At 44.8% G+C, this 21,430-nt stretch overlaps 2 protein-coding genes across 7 annotated transcripts in view; one reads left to right on the top strand and one right to left on the bottom strand.

Annotated features, from left to right (window-relative positions):
• Positions 1-103: 103 nt before the first annotated feature.
• Positions 104-9,726, top strand: RPP38 (ribonuclease P/MRP subunit p38). 3 transcript variants are annotated; one of them, XM_080974511.1, is made up of 2 exons: positions 104-122; positions 8,823-9,726. In XM_080974511.1, exon 2 carries the CDS (start codon positions 8,856-8,858, stop codon positions 9,699-9,701), a length of 846 nt encoding a protein of 281 aa, XP_080830637.1. In that variant the 5' UTR covers positions 104-122; positions 8,823-8,855; the 3' UTR covers positions 9,702-9,726. The 3 variants fall into 3 exon arrangements, with proteins under 3 accessions (XP_080830637.1, XP_080830635.1, XP_080830636.1); XM_080974509.1 differs by lacking the exon at positions 104-122 and adding an exon at positions 172-323; XM_080974510.1 differs by lacking the exon at positions 104-122 and adding an exon at positions 6,549-6,704.
• Positions 9,727-12,129: 2,403 nt separating this feature from the next.
• NMT2 (N-myristoyltransferase 2) overlaps positions 12,130-21,430 on the bottom strand; it is a 29,931-nt gene continuing 20,630 nt past the window's right edge. For all 4 annotated transcript variants that reach the window (XM_080974479.1, XM_080974480.1, XM_080974477.1 and 1 more), the window contains exons 7-12: positions 20,182-20,352; positions 18,468-18,576; positions 17,042-17,212; positions 14,736-14,903; positions 13,225-13,362; positions 12,130-12,421 (exon numbers count right to left, since the gene is read on the bottom strand). In XM_080974479.1, coding sequence (XP_080830605.1) covers positions 12,401-12,421; positions 13,225-13,362; positions 14,736-14,903; positions 17,042-17,212; positions 18,468-18,576; positions 20,182-20,352 — 778 coding nt within the window. In that variant the 3' untranslated portion in view covers positions 12,130-12,400. The remainder of the gene's footprint in view (positions 12,422-13,224; positions 13,363-14,735; positions 14,904-17,041; positions 17,213-18,467; positions 18,577-20,181; positions 20,353-21,430) is intronic.

Genomic DNA, 21,430 nt, shown 5'->3' with positions numbered 1-21,430 from the left:
TGCTGCTGCTGCTGCTGCCTCGCCGCCTTGGAAACCAGACCAGCTGCGGAGAGGCAGCGCGCTTTGGTGACTGGCGGCTGGGCTTTGCGGCAGCAGCCCCGTCGAGTCGCTAGGGGGCAGTGGTGAGCAGTGAGCGAGAGCAATATGCTGAGCTTCAAGTCCGACCTGCAACAAAATGTTGCAGTGTACCATCGCTTCTGACGATGGGGTTTGGGGATCTGCTCTCCTCCGGATGTTGTTAGACTGCAGCTCTCCTCAGTTGCATGCCTGCGGAATACTTTCCCTGCAGAAAGCCACTGGGTCCCCTTTTTTATCGCCTCAAGGTCGTTGCTTAAGAATTTTTTTATTTCCCCATGTTATTATTGTCTTCCAATTAGGTTGCCTTGTTTTTCAGCTGCCTTTTGTTTATTGCTGATTTATTGTTCCGCCGTCTGTCATACTGTACGTTTTAGTCTATTGTTCGTTTTATTGCATATGTTTATATGCCAGTGTGGTGTAGTGGTTAAGAGCGGTGGACTCGTAATCTGGTGAACCGGGTTCACGTCTCCGCTCCTCCACATGCAGCTGCTGGGTGACCTTGGGCTAGTCACACTTCTCTGAAGTCTCTCAGCCCCACTCACCTCACAGAGTGTTTGTTGTGGGGGAGGAAGGGAAAGGAGAATGTTAGCCGCTTTGAGACTCCTTAAAGGGAGTGAAAGGCGGGATATCAAATCCAAACTCCTCTTCTTCTTCTTCTTCTTCTTCTTCTTCGCCTTGTTCCATTCTGAAGGAAATCAGCCCTGAGTGCTCACTGGAAGGACAGATCGTGAAGCTGAGGCTCCAATACTTTGGCCACCTCATGAGAAGAGAAGACTCCCTGGAAAAGACCCTGATGCTGGGAAAGATGGAGGGAACAAGGAGAAGGGGACGACAGAGGACAGAGGACGAGATGGTTGGACAGTGTTCTCAAAGCTACCAGCATGAGTCTGACCAAACTGCAGGAGGCAGTGGAAGACAGGAGTGCCTGGCGTGCTCTGGTCCATGGGGTCACAAAGAGTCGGACACAACTAAACGACTAAACAACAAAACAACAACAACAAGCCTTGTAAGCTGTGTTGCATATCTGTTGGTTTAAAAACCAGGATATAAATAAAAACACTATTACGACTGCTGAGAGTTGTTAGGCGTTCCCTATTTCCCTCACAGAGCTGCAATTCCCAGAGTTCCCTGGTAAGAAAAAGAACTGATTGTTAAGCAGCTCTGTGTATTCCAGCACTGTGAAGGGAATAATGGTCTCCTAACAACTCTTAGGGACGCGGATGGCGCTGTGGGTTAAACCACAGAGCCTAGGACTTGCTGATCAGAAGGTCAGCGGTTCGATTTCCCGCGACGGGGTGAGCTCTCATTGCTCGGTCCCAGCTCCTACCAACCTAGCAGTTCAAAAGCATGTCAAAGTAGATAAATAGGTAAGGTAAACGGCGTTTCCGTGTGCTGCTCTGGTTCGCCAGAAGCGGCTTAGTCATGCTGGCCCACATGACCTGGAAGCTGTACGCCGGCTCCCTTGGCCAATAAAGCGAGATGAGTGCCGCAACCCCAGAGTCAATCACGACTGGACCTAATGGTCAGGGGTCCCTTTACCTTTACCTATTTCATTTTGAAAGTAAGCCCATTTTATCTGAAATTTCCATTAGCTAGGTAGGCCTACTATCTGGTTCCTTGAAGAATTTATGAGGGAGCCTAGGAACCTAACCCTGCCCTGCAATCCTCTATCACAGTGTTGCCTTCCAAATGTTGTCAGGCTATAACTACCACCATCTCTGAGTCATGTCTTCTCTGTAACATCCTCTGCTGTGAATTGGTTTCATTTTAAACATATTTGACTCTTCATATAGTCAGGGTGGTGCCCTTGAGATGATTGGTGGTCAGAGATGGAGGGAGTTTGGAGTCCAACGACATCTGGAGGCCACAGGTTCCCATTCTGTATGCCGGCTCCCATGGCCAATAAAGCGAGATGAGCGCCGCAACCCCAGAGTCAGCCACGACTGGACCTAATGGTCAGGGGTCCCTTTACCTAACAACTCTCAGCACCCTTTGCAAACTTTCAAATCCCAGGATACTTTAGGAAAACTGTCCTGAGCTCTATGGATGAAGGGTAGTATACAGATTTACTAAACAGTAATAATAACAAGCCATGACTTTTAAAAGTGGTTGATAGTGCTTTTCAGATAAATGAAACATTTCAAAAGGATAAACAGAAAGCATTCTCCACGGAACCTTCAAAATTAGAAAAAGACTTAATAAACACAAATAAGAAAACGCTCTCTAATATGTAGAAGCTCCTTCTTGACTGGGAGGTCAAGGAGGAGGAAGTGAAATGTGTTATGGCGCAGTGGGCTGGAGACTTTGGCTACAACATTCAGATGGAATCATGGGAGAGGCTGTGGAGGGAGGACCTCAAGTTCACAGCATGCTATGACTTGAAGGAGTACTGCATGAAGATGCTCTACAGATGGTATTTAACACCTGTAAAATTTGCAAAAATGTGTAAAACTAGATCAAACATCTGTTGGAGATGAGGGGAGGCAGAAGGCAACATGATCCACATGTGGTGGAACTGTAAGAAAATCAAGGATTTCTGGGAAACAATGTACAATGAAATTTTAAAAAATGTTTAAATGCACCTTCCCAAAGAAGCCTGAAGCCTTCCTACTAGGCATAATTAATAATAAAATCCCAAAAAGATTAAGGAAAATATTTATATATGCGGTAGTAGCAGCTAGGATCGTTATTGCTAAAATATGGAAGGGGGACTCTGCGCCCACAAAGTTAGATTGGCAAAATAAAATGTTAGAATATGCTGAACTAGCAAGATTAACAGCAAGATTCCGAGACCATACAGATCAAATATTCAACAGAGAGTGGAATATTCATAGAGATTACTTAAAAGAAGACTGTAATATTGCCAATTCATTGGCAGGCTTGGATTGAGTTTCTGCTTGAAACAGGAGACTGTTACAGAACAAAAATGATAGAGAATCTAGGAGAGATCAAATTAAGTGTGCAGTGAAAGGGAATTTAGGAACCACAGTGGGGGGGACCGGAAGTCACATTAGAATTAGTAAAGGATGAAATTAATTCTGTGTCTTTCTTTTGGGTACGTAAGCAATTTTTTTGTTAATTGCTATATATAGTTTGATTTGTTTTTCTGCTTTGTTAAACTAATAAAGCATTATTATTATTATTATTATTATTATTATTATTATTAATTATAGTGCTTTATATGTATGGTGTTGATGTGGGCAAAATCCAACAGCAAGGAGAGGCAAGAAAACAGAATGGAATTGTTAGTCAGCGACTCATTGGCTGCCAACGACACTTGTCAGTATTTTGAGGGAGGAGTTCAAATGCTTATTGGAAATTTAGGCTATATGCATATTGGCAGTTTAAAACACAGCAGGGTTGCTTTCCCCTGCTGCATTTCAAGTTGCAATTTAACTCCGCTCTGTACACCAGAGAGGAGAGAGGCATGTCATCATCACCTGATGCAAATTACCTCATTTGTTTCCCAGCGCCCTGTGACCTCCCAAATCCAAGGAAGCTTTACTCCGCCAATGTGCAAGGGATGTCTCTGCTTAATGTCTCAAACTTCAGCTTATGCCAAAACTTTTAAAAAATAAACAAACTTGTTGCAGCAATCCGACACTAATCCTTGCCTTTCTATGTGTCAAACCTCCCCTCCCCCAAATGCAGTTTAATGCATTTTCAGTTTAAAATGGGAACAAAGCAAACTGAAAGAAAATACTTTGGTCAATGGAATGTATTGCTTCCTTCTGAATATTATGTTACAGTTTAATTCTATGTTGTCTGTCAGCCAACAAAGATTTTGCACAGGAATACAGTACATTGAATTTCCGCTGTACCCTTGGAATGCACTGAAGCGAGAATGATCGCAATGTGCATCCCATTGTATGTATCGCTCGTTTAGTGCCACCTAGTGTTTATTTCATGCCGTGCTAGTTCCTTCCTGCCCTTTAGGGCTGATGCGTCATGCGCACTTGCATTACATCATTGATCCTAAATGGGCAGGCATAGGCAAACTCAGCCCTCCAGATGTTTTGGGATTGCAACTCCCATCATCCCTAGCTAACAGGACCAGTGGTCAGGGATGATGGGAGTTGTAGTCCCAAAACATCTGGAGGGCCGAGTTTGCCTATGCCTGCTAAATGGGTGTCATTGTGCTATAACAGATTGTACAGGTTTGAAGAGGAGCTCTCTCCCCCCCCCCCAACTTGGTCTTGCCACACATTAAATCATTAAGTTAGCAATGTTTAATTATTTTAAAGTTTATTGTAGGGGGGGAATATGTGGTTACGTGGGGGAGCAGCAGTTTTGTTTTTCATGTGTGTGTGCGTGCATTCAACTTTATTCATTCAGTCATTCGGCAGATGAAATAGGGCCATAAAGCTGTCAGCCTTTAAAGCATGGATATAGCCAGGTTTTTTGTGGGGGGGGGGGCAGGACTTTTGCTAGAGAGGGCAGAACCAATGTCATTGGTCACTTAGTTATTTCTACTGTTTTACTGAATGGGGGGGGCAGCTGTCCATACTTCAAAGTGTTGTAAGACCCATTTCCTGTTTTTGAATAAGCCGCAGGGGTAGTCAAGCTTTTTATACCCACTTCCCACTAATGCATCTTTCTTGATGGTAAAATTTCCTTACCACCCACCAGTGCTCAATGGAAGGAGGATTCAGCTTGTGCCGTAGAACCCCCTCCCGCCCACCTAGAATCCTGAAACGCCCACTAGTGGGCGGTAGGAACCAGGTTGACAACCCCTGGAATAAGGACGTGGTGGCCCTCTTTGATAGTTTGCTGCTTGGTTTTATTTAATAGCAATCTTAGAACTGTTACTTCTCTGCTTTAGTGGGACTCCTGTCCTTTGTCTCTAACAGCAGAATAGCAAGCGGATATTCCACTACAGTATTGTCAATTTGCTTACCAAAGGAGAAAGCTGTACCTGTTGATCTACCCAGATCACTCTCTCTCTCTGTGTGTGTACATGTTTGTGTGCACGCACACACACACACAGAGATCTGGGTAGTTCAACAGATACAGCTTTCTCCTCCTACAGCTTTCTATATACAGTGGTGCCCCGCAAGACGAATGCCTCGCAGGACGGAAAACTCGCTAGACGAAAGAGTTTTCCGTTTTGGAGGTGCTTCGCAAAACGAATCTCCTATGGGCTTGCTTCGCAAGACGAAAATGTCTTGAGAGTTCCTGCGGTTTTTCCCCCCTTTCCCCCCCTTTTTCTAAGCCGCTAAGCCGCTTATCTGCTTATCCGATAAGCTGATAAGCCGCTAAAAGCCGCTAAAAGCCGCTAATAGCGCTAATAGCGCTAATCTGTCAATGGGCTTGCTTCGCAAGACGAAAAAACCGCTAGACGAACAGACTCACAGAACGGATTCTTTTCGTCTTGCGAGGCACCACTGTACAGTGGTACCTTGGGTTAAGTACTTAATTCGTTCCGGAGGTCCATACTTAACCTGAACCTGTTCTTATCCTGAAGCACCACTTTAGCTAATGGGGCCTCCTGCTGCTGCCACGCCGCCGGAGCACGATTTCTGTTCTCATCCTGAAGCAAAGTTCTTAACCTGAAGCACTATTTCAGGGTTAGCGGAGTCTGTAACCTGAAGCGTATGTAACCTGAAGCGTATGTAACCCGAGGTACCACTGTATACTCTCTCTCTCTCTCTCTGTGTGTGGCACAGAAACCTCTGGCAGCTGGAGGGAAACAGTGGGAAGGTCTCTTGGTTGATATTGTGCAGTGATGGGCATTCCATGCCTGGCCAGATGTTGATGGACTTGGTTAGAGTTGATAACGCCACGGTTGCAAGCTCAATCCCTGTATGGGACAGCTGCATATTCCTGCACTGCAGGGGGGTTGGACTACTAGATGATCCTCAGGGTCCCAACTCTACAATTCTTCTATGACTCCAGCCGCATAGTCTCTGGCGATGTTTGCTGGGGCTGATGGGAACTGGACTCCAGCAACGCTTACAGCAGGGGCCAGCAAATTTTTTCAGCAGGGGGCCGGACCACTGTCCCTCAGACCTTGTGGGGTACCGGACTTTGTTTTTTTTGGGGGGTGAACAAATTCCTTGCCACAAATAACGCGGAGATGCATTTTAAATAAATGTAATCTACTCATGTAAAAACACGCGGATTCCCTGACCGTCCGCGGGCCGGATTTAGAAGGCGATTGGGCCGGATCCGGCCCCCGGGCCTTAGTTTGCCTACCCATGGCTTAGAGGGCTCCAGGGCCTCCTTCCTCTATGTCTTGGGTTGTGGGGAGTCCGAGGAAACGCTCAGCCACGAACTAGTACGGCAGAAAGGCGTGACCTTATCCTCGGAGTAAAGCCCCGTCGAGCGTCTGCTCGCACGAAACCTACGCGAAGACTGTGCTCGCAGCGCCCTCTGGCGGCCGCCGCAGGTGCAAACCGCGGCTTGCGCGCCTGCCTTGTGGCTGGCTTTCCGGGCGCAAGCTCCGCCTGGAAGGAGGGCGGTCCTGGGCCAGGCGAGCCCGGCTCTTCCGCTTCCCTCCGCGCACTCAGGAAGGTTTAGGAGGCCGCGGGAAGGAAGCCGGGGCCGCAGCGCGCCCGGCCGCCGGAGAGGAGCCTGAGAGCGGACGCCCGCGAGGGTCGGAAGGAGTCCTGCCGTCTGCTGTAGTGGTGGGTTGTTGCCACGTGGGGATGGGGACGGGGGTGGGTTGTGGCCAAGTCTACACGTGCAGCGGAGCGGCCAGAGGTGGTAGCAACGTTTCCGAATGCTTCTTGCTGCCGGAGCAGAGAGAGCAGGCCGGGATTGAGCAGATCTCTTTAACAGGGAAGTTGGGCCTCGTTTTTGTTTAACTTGCAGAGAGCTGCTTTTTTCCTTTTACCCTCAAGGAAGCTTTCGAAGAGGCTCATCTCAGCTGCAACCCGAAGGAGTCCTTGCATTTTAGATTCTCGGAAGTGATTTAGTGCAGGGATGCTTAAGATTTCAGTGTCGGTGGATCTACCTATCGGGGCCAGGAATAAAGAGCAGGGTGCGCGGACCCATATGCTGAGTCTAGACTTCTGTTTTCCGTTCCAAATCCGAACGAAGATCTTTTTGCATTAAAAAGTCTACTCCTGGTTAGCTTTCTTCAGTTCAGCAACATATTTTCTGTGGGGGAGGACATTATGTTTCTGCTGCTGAAAAATTGGGAGTCAGAAATTATTGATAAGCTATTGCAAATTACCCAGCGATCTCCCAGTAGTTACTAATCCATGGGTAGGCAAACTAAGGCCTGGGGGCCGGATCCGGCCCAATCGCCTTCTAAATCCGGCCCGCGGACGGTCCGGGAATCAGCATGTTTTTACATGTGTCCTTTTATTTAAAATCCATCTCTGGGTTATTTGTGGGGCATAAGAATTCGTTCATTCTCCCCCCCCCCAAAAAAAAATTTAGTCCGGCCTCGCACAAGGTCTGAGGGACAGTGAACCGGCCGCCTGCTGAAAAAGTTTGCTGACCCCTCTTCTGTCCACTCCTTGAACTAGTGCAGTCCCCTATTTAGTGTAGGAGTCGTGCAACCAGAGTTTGCCTTGCAGCCTCTATCTCAAGTGCAAGCGACAGAGGTTGAGCAAACAAGCAGCCTTCCTAAATCTACTGTTTAGGTGTACTCGTTACTTTTTATCTATTATCCTTTATATGTTCTTAGCTTCCTGTTTTAGCCATGTTTGTTTTAATTTTCGTCAGCTGCTGTAAGTCCTGCTTCTGGGAAGAAAAAAGCAGGGTTTAAATAAGTAAAGTTGATGATAGAACAGACACGGTTTAACATCGAGAGACGTTGCACTGATGCATTGAGACAGGAGTCAGATATACAGACGGGTTGTGACATGTCTTCTTGAGAGAGACAAGGGAAGCTTAAATATTGAACTTGACTGGATAGTGCACATCGTTGGCAGAGTCCAGGGTAGTGTTTTGTTGTTTTCATTCATTTGAATGGGGCTTGTACAGGGAACCCCCTTCCTGGCAGATTGTAGCCTATATGCAGAGATCTCATGAAATGCAGAAATCGAACTGAATTCACAGATCAGAGAGCCCAGTGGAAATACACGTTTCTGAGGTTTCTCTAGGAACACTCCTTTTTAAAATTTAGGATTTAAATGTCCTTCTAAACGATACTAGCTTTTCCTCCTAGACTTTTCATTGTTCTAGTACAGTGGTACCTCGCAAGACGAATGCCTCGCAAGACGAAAAATGCGCAAGACGAAAGAGTTTTCCGTTTTTTGAGTCGTTCCGCAAGACGAATTTCCCTATGGGCTTGCTTCGCAAGACAAAACGTCTTGCGAGTTCTTGCGAGTTTGTTTCCTTTTTCTTAAAGCCGCTAAGCCGCTAATAGCCGTGCTTCGCAAGACGAAAAAACCGCAAGACGAAGAGACTCGCGGAATGGATTAATTTCGTCTTGCGAGGCACCACTGTAGATCGTCCATTATTTCCAAAATATAATTCCAAAATATTTCAGCATCAAATGGAAACACATTTGTCGCTAACAACTTTTAGATCCTTGTTGCAAATTTTTGCAGACTCTCCTTTTTGTATGGCTAAGCATGTAGCGCTGGATATAAGCATGCTTTGTGCAAATGAACAGTTTATTTTGCAGTTTCAAGGCTAGGTAGAAGTTAAGAACCTAGCAGTGCCAAATATGTTAGGAAAATATATATTAAAGCAGCAAGAATGTGTTGGAATGGGGGATGCATGCCTATAGATGTTGTGTATATCTCTGGTTTAGTTTGCAGAATTTTTTGCGGCTTTTTCATTCGCAGCTCAGGTTGGCAAACCATACCAGGAGCATCAAGATGTCCCTCCAGGCAGCAAAGGGATCGTCAGCCCGTAAATCGAAGCAAATGTCTGTAAAAACATCTTTGAGCAACCCGTATACTCTGCAGTGGAGCCCTGTGGATGGAGCAGACATGCACTACATATTGGAAGCCTTAGGAGATGTTATGAAAAAGACTGGGTTAAAAAAGGTAGAGACTCGGAGAAGGAAGAAACCCTCTTCTGGAAAGAAGCAGGAGAAAGAACAGTGCGATGGCCAGACCAACAGACTTCAAGACGAGAATTGCCCTGGAGATGCTAAAGCACATGGGTGGACAAACTTGCAAATCAGGAACCAACTCGCTATTGGGATCAATGAAGTAACAAGAGCGCTGGAAAAAAATGAGCTGCTTTTGGTGCTTGTGTGCAAGTCTGCCAAACCTGCTATGCTAACGTCTCACCTTATTCTGCTCTGCGCAAGCCGGGCCACTCCAGCCGGCCAGGTTCCACGTCTCAGTGAAAGCCTTGCACCGGTCCTCGGGTTAACGTCTGTCCTCGCCCTGGGATTTAAAAAGGACACTGACGCTTTTGCAGAGGTAGCCAAAACCATTATCCCGCGAATACCACATTTGGATGTGCCCTGGATTCAGCACGGAACAGAACGTTTGCTGGCCACTGAAGATGCTCATTCGGCGAACTTGCAGGCGGGGGAGTGCACAGAGTCAGACCCGGAAGAGCGCTCTCCCAGCCACAAGCGGAAAAGAGCAGATTGCAGCAGGCTTGCCTCTCCTGCTACAGCCCTTCAGGCACTCAGGGTTAAAAAAATAGTTCCCAATCCAAACAAGCGAAGGAAGCTTCCCAAAACTAAAAAGCGCATTTCAAAGTAATCAATTATATTGGCTTGTTCCCACATTTCTTATTTGCCTTTGGGGTTTTTTGGTGTGTGTGTGTGTGTGTGTGTTTAAGAAGCCAGCAAAAGCTATGTAATATTAACTAGGCTTGCAGTTAAGAATATATACCAACATTACAAAATTCGTATTTGTGGCAAGATATTCAAGCAAATAGCTTGGTACTGGACACATGTCATTTCAGAAAATCTAAAAGTGCTTGGAACAAAGCCTTTTTCTGGATTAAATGTAATTCAAAACAAAATAGTATGGAAGTGATAACCTTTATTCAAACATCCATCTGTGCTGATAGATTCAATAGCTAGTAATCTCTTTAAGATGCCGGAATCACAAAACATCTGCAAATTTGATAGCACAATGTTATGCTTTGGACACTTGCATTTGGTCAAATAATGCATGCAGAACTGACCCCAGATGCATTTGGCCTTTAACAGAGGAGTATTTTCTTTAGCATGTCAATCAGCCCAAATATCTGCAAGAAGAAAAGCACTTCAGATTTGGATTTTGGGATGCAGGTCACAACTGTTCTTGCAGATCCCACAATGCAGATTTCCTAAACAGAGGTTACAGCCTTGCCACGTTCAGTTTAACAGCATGCTATTGAATCTAAAAACTAAAAATGCCCCTAAACAGCTAAAACGGTGGTGCAACTTAAAATGGCTGCTCAGAGGAAACTTGTTTCAATCAGCTGCTATTAATATTAATACTGAAAACAGGCAAGTTGTAGGGACAGTAAGGAGGCAGCAGCAAGAACCGGATATAGGATGTGTCGTTAAATTATTACCTATTTAGTCAGATGCAAAACTTTGTGCTTGCAGTAGTTTGTGCTTAAAGGGTTATGGAAAGGCGGTATCACCACATATCTACACCAACTGTGCTTTGCTTTCTTACCTTTCCAGCACAAATATTTAATTTGTTGTACTTTTACTACATTTCTATTCTGCCTTTCCTCTGCCATGGAAACCTAACCTAGGTGGTTCCCTGGTGGTCGCCCATCCAAGCACTGACCAGACCTGCTTGGCTCCAGCAATTTATTGGGTAATAATTGGGAAGATTGTTCTCAGTTGTCTAGTGAAGGAGAAAAATGAAGGGTTATAATTAATCTTATGAAGTCTTGCGTAGTTCTGAGGCTTTCCTCACTCCTACTTCCACTAATTTCAGCTATTCAGTGCTATTTTAATATTTTTTCTCTCTCACACTCACACACACGTTTAACCATCATGTAAACTTATACAGATCACTACTGAACATCTTCACCTTTGATTGAATCATGGTGCATTAAATTGAAAGCTTAGAGAAGCGTGGACTCATTTACAAGAGCCGTTCAACCTATACCAACTCACTGAGAAATCAATCTGGGGTGAGTCTAGCTTGGGAAATACCTTTGTTTCAAGCAAGCAATGTCTATGCATGGCCTTTGCTTTTTTTAGGCTGGTTGCCATTATTAGAATTAAAGAACAAGGGTGGGTGGGTGGGAGATAGAAAGAGACACATTATGGCATATTATTTAAGGCTGGTAACAACCAAAAAAAAGGTACTCGCAGGGTTCTGAACATTTGCTTATAATAAGCACAAGGGACAGTGAAATCCTTTGTTCCAAAATCCAGGATATACTACTGCTACTATAAGCAAATTTTACTTATTTACACAAACATACTTTTTGTTTAAAATGGACATTCCACCCCCCCTTTTTTAAAAAAACAACAAGTAGACAAAAGGAATATGTGCAATTTTGCAAAAGCCTTGAACACATTCAGTCATAACATCTTGATAACAGTACTAAAATTCTTAAGTTTTTTATGTACAGGCTGCTCATAACTCTGCCACCGAAAGAAACCCCCGAAAGGTTTTCCTTCTTCATAGCTGCAAGATTAATAGAGTAATATATAATTCAGGCAACATATAAACACCCGCACTAAACAGTGCAATACTCTTGAAGTCAAGTCAGTGATCTACTGAAGATCGAAGTACAAATCTGTAATTTTTTTTATTTTATTGATTTGGCAGCATTGCTTATGGAGAAACAAATGCACTAGTCCAAGACCAGCGCATTTCCCGTACCACTCCACAGTTACAAAATACATCCAAGGTTTTCCATGTTTCCTAACAGACAGTCATAATACTCCCCAAGGATTTCCTCCTTCCGACGATGACATCCACGTGATGGAAAATAAGCAGAAACACTCAAAATCGGCTCCTTCATTTTGTTACATTGATAAATGTACACTACCACCACTTAATAAATAGAAATGCAGCAGTTCAGTCACATTAACAGTAAAGAATTTGTACTCTATTCCACCACTGCAATCGAGTTGGTTGTACAAAAAACAGTCTTTAACGCAGGGGAAGGGAAGGGGGGAAAAAGAGAGAACCCTTTTCCATCAAGATGCGAGCTAAGCGTTGGAAATTAAAAGAAATGTGCTTTTATTTCGTTTCATCGACAAAACAGTAAAAGGTTCATGAGCTTTTTCTCTCTGGTCCGAGCTGAGCTGAAGGTGTGAAGGATTGGTCAGGCATGGATCTCCTCACTTCCCCTCCGCGTGGCCCCAAGGTTCAAAGGATTATTTTAAAGTTCACCAGCCTTTGTGCTTCTCTCCTCTTGAACGGTACCGATCCAAGAGCTTCCATCAGCCCAGATGATTACTTCCGAGAACTATAAATACAAGTGTCCTTCCTCATTATTGTAATACAAGACCGACCTAGAAAGACAACAGCGGGTTTGTTAGTGCAGGTAAGGGTAACAAATAAAAACATTGGTAAGGAAATCTCCAGCCCACTGGCTTCATTAGTCCCAGCACAGGTGCCAAGTTGGCCCAGGAGACAGTTCTTCAGAAACCATCATTGCCTGCCCTCCACACCTGTCAGGCAGGTATGGATGTGGCTTAAAGAAACCACCGGGAGCTCCTATTGGTTCCTTTGCAAGTCCCTGTCAGCACCAATCAGCTGATCGGCACTGACAGGGAGACCCATGGGGATTGGCTGCACTAGGGAGTTCTCCCTTGGGATTCAATACAAATTGATTTGTACTGGTGGAGTACGCCCCTTTAAAGGCATCCAGGTGATTGGCACTGGGAGCTGGCCCTTAAAGGAGGTAGCTGTAAATGCACTCCACCTGATCAGTGGTTAAAGTGATCCTCTTTGAATGCAGGTGTCAATCAGCTGACATCAGGTGAGTAACAGGGAGGCAGTCCATGAGGAGTGAGAGACTGACCCACTGGACGGATCCAGTTCCCCACCCATTTTATGACTTAGCGCTAGAACGGGCTTTGTCAGACACACTTGTTGCTATTTTCTGGCCCTCCAGATGTTGCTGGACTCTTAACTCCCATCAGCCCCAGCCAGCATGGCCAATGGTTAGGGATGATTTTACATGTAGTCTAATGACATCTGGTGAGCCATAGGTTAGCCTCCCCTGCCCCAGGGTACAAGAAAGAGCAAAGTCACAGGGCCTCTGGGTAATTCAAATCACTATAGACAACTGAGCCTCTGTGAAATGTGTTACCTTTTCAGAGTCCATGCCAGGACACCTCCAGTTATACAAGTAATACTGCAAGTTGCCATCTCCGATACCAAACTTCAGTTTTTCCAGGAATGTTTTGTTTTCCATCAAGTCTAGTGCATTGAACACATCAAATCCTTTCTGGCAATATGAGAAAAGAAATAATGATTTTTTTTCTAGTAGCATTTGCATCAAGGTTACCTATGAAAGCGTGCTGTGCTTAGAATGTGATCCCATCATTTGGTACACATCCTGTACAGTAGGTATAGTCACCCCTCCATTTCTTGCAACCCCCCTGCTGGCATGTCGGGGTTAGCTCCCCAATTCTGTTGCTAGTCACATGTATGTTGAAGCATGCAAAAACATCCAAGTGGTGGGCAAGTGGAATTGAACTGATACCCAAACTCGCTTTGACTCAATGCACCACAGGCAACATTCAAGGTTCTGCGCCAAAGGAGTCCAGTTTGCAGAATCCTCACCCCTGACAAACAGGAGGAACCAGCTTACATGTGACAAATGGCAAAGGGTTTTGTTTTTTTTAAGTTTGCTAGCTTCTGACCTGTAGTTTGTGCAGGACAAAGTTGTTTTGGACAAACCTGAAGCACGCTTGGCAAGCCAATCTATTGTACATGAAAACTGTAATCAGACCAATACGTCAAGACTTTTAATGATGGCAGGGGGTATAAAAAAACAACTGAGAGAGACCAAGAGCTGGATTTACTTTAACCGGAACTAAAATGACATCTACTGATGGAAAGTGTTACTTTATCATTAGTTTATATTTCATTTAGAGCTCTCTCTCTCTCTCTCTTTTTAAATATTTCTTGAGGTTTTCAATTGAGTACAGACAAAACAGATAATGTGAGAAAGGGAAGTTCTGTTGCACAGCCTCAAGTCTTTGTGCTGACGGGATCAATGAGTCGAATACCACACCATGGGCTCATTGGAACGTAATAGGTTAAGAGCTCTTCTCTCTCAGAGCCCTGCAATGAGCCACTGTTGCTGTATCTTAAGTTTGAATCAAGACAATGATACAAAACGGGGACAAGGAAAGCTGCAATTTTACATTCACTTGTTTCTTCATCCAGAAGCAGCAACATACAGGCAAAAAAGAGCTCTTTCAGAAAATAATAGACTTGGAATATGTGGGTGTATTGTTAATCCCCTGTCCCTCAGAAGGTGGTGGACTCTCCTCCCTTGGAGGTCTTAAAGCAGAGTCTTGGGTGGCCATCTGCCATGGATGCTTTAGCCGAGATTCTGCCATTGCAGGGGGTTGGACTAGATGATCATTGGGAGTCCCAACACTACAATTCTATGATTCTGTCTGAGAGCTGTTCCATACAACCCAAAGGCCTCCTGGGAGCTCAAGTCCATAAGCAGAGGCTGCCCTGTTCTCTCCAGTGCCAAGAGGTGTGTCACACCAGGAGTTGTGTTCTCCCAGCTTTCCTGGCCACGGAAAACCTTGTTTTCTATATAAGCAGCCCAAGTGACCCGACAATGCCAGGGCTACTTACCAGCTTTGCTATAATGAGTGCATCGTTCATGAGATCCAAGAGAGGGGTTTCCGTATGAACATTGTAGAAGGAGTAGGCTGCTTTGAGGCTTTTGTGAACGGGATGGTGCATGACCGTCGAAGGTAACGTGTAGAAACTCAGAAAGTCGGTTAAAACACCATTTGAACTCTAGGAAAGGAAGGGGAAGAAAAAGAAGCTACTGAGAAATCTATAGCACACTGGAGACGTAAGCAACTCAAGCTGGCTGGCAGAACTACAGGTCAAGAAAAACTACTGCAGCCAAGAGGTATTTGATGTGCTGAGAGTTTACAGCCAGCCAAATAAATACGGCCAGCAGCTCTGGCTTATTTTAGCCCTGTTAAACTTGTTTCAAAACAATCTCATGCTGATCACGATCTATAATGTCATTACTTTAGGCCAGTGTTTCCCTGAACTTGGGCTGCCAGCTGTTTTTTTGACTACAGTTCCCATCATCCCTGACCACTGGTCCTGCTGGCTAGGGATGATGGGAGTTGTAGTCCAGAAACAGCTGGAGACCCAAGTTTGGGAAACACTGCTTTAGGCCAAGGGTTGGCTAACCTGTGGCTTTCCAGATGTTGTTGGACTACAACTCCCATCATCCCTGACCATTGGGCTATGCTGGCTTGGAACGATGGGATTTGGAGGGCCAAAGGTTCATGCGGCTAGAACAAAGATGTTGAATGTGCAGACTGTCCCCTTTATTACATTTATGTCTCATCTTTTCCCAAGGAACTTAAGGTAGCACACACGGTATGCCACCCCATTTTAAACCTCATGACCACCCAGTGAGCTTCATGACTGAGTGGGGATTTGAACCAGGGTGTCCCCAGTCAATGATCACGTTGGCTCTCACTTCCTTCTCTAGTGTCGAAGTGCACAGCTTGCCATTTAAAAAGGCAGAGCAGCAGCCTGCATAGCGCAGCCATCCGTATAACAGCAAGGCTCAAGCCCAGCAGCATCAATCCATGCTGAGTTGTATCATATATTGCAAAAGGGTGATCTCAGTTGTATGAGTGTCGGTCAAATTGGCACCTCAAGACACAAGAAGGAGGTATCCGCATGCTTGGGGGAACCCCAAGTTTTCATACGTATAAAAAACCCAAGAAGGCACATCTGCAAACAGTCCAATGAGAAGTAAATATGCTTAGTGGACATGTAACTCTGTAGAATGAATTACGGTGGTACCTCTGGATGCGAATGGGATCCGTTCCGGAGCCCCGTTTGCATCCTGAAGCGAACGCAACCCGCGTCCGCTCGGGGTGCGATTCGCCGCTTCCGCGCATGTGTGTGACGTCATTTTGAGCATCTGCGCGTGGACAAGCGGCAAAACCTGGAACTAACGCGCTCCGTTACTTCCGGATTGCTGCGGAACCTGAAAATGCTCAACCTGCAGCACATTTAACCCGAGGTATGACTGTACCTGGAATCCTCAACATGACCATTCTATACTGCAACATTTTGTTGCAGATCCCAGATACATTGTGCATATTTATCCTTATTTAAACAAAAGAAGAAGAGCTCCCAATTCCAAGTGGTAGAAGTAACCGTGATTATTATCAGGCCAACGGAGGCCAATCTGAAATCACCCAAGTTTTAGTATCGGCATATCCAGTTTTACTTCAAAAGAGAGAAGTTACTATTGCCCAGCTAGGACATAATGCTAAATCATAGTTTAAAGTTTTACATGCACAAGCAGCAGCAAATATTGGGATTGCACACTCCTCCTGCCTTGGTGAGAAATCAGAAGCACCTGCTTTGCTTTTAACTATGCAATGTCTCTCAATTACGTCTACACTTGGGGAATTACGGTTTGATACGGGCTTCTTTGAACAATCCATAGTTTAATCAAGTTCAGATGTAAAAAGAAACTGTTTAGTTTAAAAGCAAAAGTGGATGCTTCTGATAGCCACACAGCTATGATGGAGGAGAACAGGAAAAAGTGAGCTTGAGGCTCACTGCTGTTTGTGCCCATAACAAAACTGGATTTTAATGTTGCACCTGAAAAGGACCATTGCCGGTTCTCTGGGAGAGACTTTAACATTTATTTTGAACAATTCAACACTGTCTTCCAGAACAAGGAGTTCACAAGTCAGCTAACAACCAGTAACTTAAAAATAATAGATTAAAATGGAGATACAGGAGTTCCTAACATAAGGGAAGAGCTTCTCACAGGCATCAGGTCCATCACTGAGCGAAATGGGTGAGGGACTAGATTGGCTTTTGGTCTGATGCAGCTGGGCGTTTCTGACAATCTCGATGGAGGCAGGGGACAGACTCTCTCTTACCTCTACAACAAAGGTATCAATAATGTGATCTTGAGGCAGGAACCAGTGGGCCACTTCTTCTTCGTCCATAACAGGAGCGAGCTTAAACTGCTTCAAGTAATTGTTAATTAATTCTTGCACTGCTTTAATGTCTTTTCGTTCCATTGGTCTCAAACCTGAAGTTTTTGTGGCCTTGTTATAACAAAAGAGGTCAGAGATTAAAAAAGAGTCAGCTTACACATTAAGCAGAAAAACAATGCTAGGGCATTCAGTTAGGAAAAACTACTGTGCCTATCCTCTAGATTACTCAGGTAGGCAGAAGACAGATCGGGGACTTCTGAGAGATCTCTGGGTGTTTTATGGTGGCTTGGCAAGAGGACAGCGACAACTAAAACACAGTCTCCCCCATTACGTTGCTGATAATGCTGGGGTGGCCAGACCAGAAGTGAATTTTTGTGTGAAACTGCTTGGGAAGCTGGGTTCTGGCACTGTTCCGAAGTTCCTGGCTGAGCTTGCGCATGGAGACACTCTGTTCCTTAGCTTATGTCCACCCAGCAGAGCTGCTATTTTGCATTTTGCTTTGGGTGGTGGATCTCAGGTTACCAGTAAAATCCAAAGCACATCCTGCAAGCCTGAAGTTTGCCCATCCCTGCTGTCGAATGTTGCTTTGCATAACTCCCAGCAAAAACACCTTCAAGGTGACACCAACCAGGCAGGAAAGTCATCCTTCATGAACTTCTGCATGCGTACGGATGTTTGGGCAGCAAAAAAAAAAAAAAAAAGACCCTGGTCTTCTGAGTACCAAGAGGGACTTCGTAGATACAGGAAAACAAATAGTGGTTTCAAGAGTACTGTGTTCGAAGCCTCCTTATGGCCTCATCAGATTTTACAGAAAAACATAGGGCTCTATGTTGTCACAGCATATCTGTCACGTCTTCTCTAACGCTTAAAGGGGGCATAATGAGTATGGAAACAGGGATGGGGAACCTCTGGCCTTGAAGACGCTGCTAGACTACAACTCCCATCATCCTTGAACATTGGCTAAAATGGCAGGACTGATGGGAATTGGAGTCCAACAAACATCCGGGAGGTTCACAGGCCATAGTTATTTCCCCCTAATAAACCAGTAGATTGTGGGGTGTCTGTGGTAGATTGCAGGACCCCTCCCCCACAAAAAACTCAACAACTTTGGTAGATCACTGCCAGTTTTTTTATAGTGGTTGCAGATCACAGTCTCTTGAAAGTTGGACATGCCTGGTATATGGCATCAGTACATTCAACTCTACAACTCTTTGAAAGCCTCTTCCTAACCAGAGTTAACTATTTCCACATCTCTCGAACGGTCCTGCCTTCCCAAAATGAAAGCCTGCCTTGTAAAGGATTAACAGAAGGCTATTTGGGGCCCCATTGTGAGAGCGAGGATGCTGTGAACAGACTTAATGCTTACATCAGGAAGTCGGTAAAGCTTCATCGTTCTCTGTAAAGTCATATTCCTACTCAAATGAGAAAATTTCACCTCTACCAATTTTCTGGGATTCAGGGATCGATGCCAATACCTAGAAATGTTAATATATATATATACATATTAATTTTATTTATTCAAAATATTTATTACTACCCCTCTTCACTGTTACAAACAGGATACAGTGCATTTTTAAAAAATACAACACCTAATATAATAAATAAAATTTATCTCACTTGACCTCAGTCCCTGAACTGCAACCCCTGCATTTCATTATAAGTAAAATTATCCAATTTAAGGCAAGCTATTGCGCCACTGCTTGGGACAGGACCTAGAAAATAACCAAGCAGAATTTTTATACGCACAAATCTCATTTCGGTCTTTGAAATGTGTTTCCATGCAAAGCACCCACAAAATTTAACACACTGACAGCTAATATCGTAAGCACAATCTACTGAATTAATTCATTTGTTTAAGGTATGTGCCCCCCCCCACTCCCTTGACACTGTGACTAGCCCAAGGTCAGCTGTGAACTTTATGGCTGAGTGGCGATTTGAACTGTGCTGTCCTAGGTCCTAGACCAGGGTTCAGCAAACTTTTTTCAGCAGGGGTCGGTCCACTGTCCCTCAGGCCTTGGGGAAGGGGTGGACTATATATATATATATATATATATATATATATATATATATATATTTTGGGGGGGGGGAATGAATGAATTCCTATGCCCCACAAATAACCCAGAGATGCATTTTAAATAAAAGGACACATTCTACTCATGTAAAAACACATTGATTCCTGGACTGTCCGCGGGCCTGATTTAGATGGCGATTGGGCTGGATCCAGCCCCTGGGCCTTAGTTTGCCTAACCATGTCCTAGACCAACACTCTAACCACTACACCATGCTGGCTGTGGGCAGAAAAGGATAATGCAAAATTTAGGAGGACAGTGCATTCTACTTCATCTTCCATTAACAGGGAATGACAGCTGAACCCGCAGCCCACTAAATCTCCCTTTGCAGCCTCACACTGACACCATAAAGTGATTCACCTGCAAGCTGGTTTTTCTTAGCGGAAAGATGGAGAAAAAGAAATGGAGGCAATAGCATATATTGAGGCAACACTGACCGTTTTGAACACTGGGCACGAAAAGGTGCTTTCTCTGGCTCAAAGTATTCTCAATTGTATTTCCCCCCAATGCCGGTTCACTGTTCCAACACCAATCCCCTCTTTTAGGGATGTTCCTAAGCCAAGGGCCTTTGCTTAATAATCCATACTGTGCGTGAGTTATGGGCTGCACATACAGCCTGAATGCTCCCGCTTTGCATGAACAGGCAAACAAATCAGTAAGGAAATGGTTCAGTGTTACAGCCAAGTCTGGGATTGTGGTTGGTTCCTCCCTAACAAGCCAGGATCACTAGTTAAGACTTAAATCAAGGCTTGTGGTTGGCTTACCAATCCTGGCTTATAGAGGGATAAACAAACCACAATCCCTGGGTTTGGACGCCACATAAAGCTATTCATTCCTCTTACTGAATTATTTTTACCTGCTTGTGCACAGCGAGGGATTTATCATTAAACTGGAAACTTTAAAAAAACAAGATGTGTTTTGAAAGCTGCATGTATAAACCCCACACCACCACCACCACCACCTGCAAGCTTTTGGAAAAGCAACCTTATCTCAGGAAAACCCTTTGCTTACCTGCAAGTTGCTACAGGTTTGGGAAGTACCACTCCTGCAGTGTAAACTGCCTGAAAAATCCCTTCCAAGTTTACTCTCCTGGTTATTTCGCGAATCAGGACCGGTGCTACTCGCTTAGATCTCAGTTTTTTATGGACACACAGAAAATTAATTTCTACCATTTTCTTTTCACTGGGAATAAAAAGTTATAAGCCACCACTTATTTTTTAAACAACAACAATCCAAATATTTTCTAATATTCTGCCTGTGGTGCAGAAATGTAATATAAACTCTTGCGACGATAAATAAATGAGAGGTGATGCCTGCAAGGCTCAGTTCCTCTTATGCTGCCAGCGTAATGCAGGGATTTGCAAGGAGGCGGGAGAGAGAAAGCGAGGCCATAAGCCTCACCTCCTGATTCTGGGCAAATCAAAAGTCCAGCCCAAGTGGGCTGCTGCAGAACGTAAGGGAGTTGAGACCTCTCCCTGTAATTCAAGCACTGATGTAATGTGCAAAAGATGCAGCTGCAGAACTAGGAATCGCAAGCTCTTGTCACGATTAGAACTTCCCATGTAACCTTCTACAAAATGCCCTTTTCACATGTTACATGGGAAGCATAATTCCCTTGTGCTCCCAACTTTCACTGCCTCTCTCCCGGACCCTAAGATCATCCTCTGAGGCCCTTCTTTGTGTGCCTCGTCCACGAGAGGGTCCAGAGGGTGGCAACACGAGAAAGGGCCTTTTCTGCAGTGGCTCCCCGTTTGTGGAATCCTCTCCTAGGGAGGATTGCGTGCGGGGAGCCCAGTGCCCCAGTGAGGATGCAAATCGCCCCCTCCCTGGTCATCGAATAGGTCATTTGATAAGTGGTTAAGAGGGCAGTAACTTCCCTCCTCAGTAGATCTACACAGATCTGCTGAGAAGGAAGAAGCTGTGTGCTATGTGTGTGTACTTGTAAGTGTGTGTGTACAAGTGTGTGGGGGTGACAACCTCTAGCCTGTAGTACAATGGCTCTCACAGTAGCTGTTGGTCACACCTCATGAAGTGGCCAAGGGCAAACACAAGACCTTTGGACCAAAGGAGTTGAGCCACCCCTCTTTTAAAACAACGAAGAATTCAAAGCTGGCTCCGTTCAGCAAAAGGAATGCTCGATTATTTTGAGAGAGAGAATATTCCAATGGTACGTTGGCTGTTTCTTATTGGAAGGAATGTGTTCTTTGCAGACCATGTACCACCATATACCATTTAACACACAAGGCCACATTTCTTAAAT

Source organism: Podarcis pityusensis (genome assembly GCF_964106645.2).
Source record: "Podarcis pityusensis genome assembly, chromosome: 12".
In the NCBI taxonomy this organism is placed as follows: domain Eukaryota; kingdom Metazoa; phylum Chordata; class Lepidosauria; order Squamata; family Lacertidae; genus Podarcis; species Podarcis pityusensis.
This window is presented reverse-complemented; position numbering and strand designations above follow the sequence as displayed.

Coding starts and splice junctions, on each gene's coding strand:
- RPP38 (XM_080974509.1), top strand. CDS start 264: ATGCCTGCGGAATACTTTCCCTGCAGAAAGCCACTGGGTCCCCTTTTT. Junction 324..8,822: donor CCCTTTTTTATCGCCTCAAG/GTCGTTGCTTAA, acceptor TTTCATTCGCAG/CTCAGGTTGGCAAACCATAC.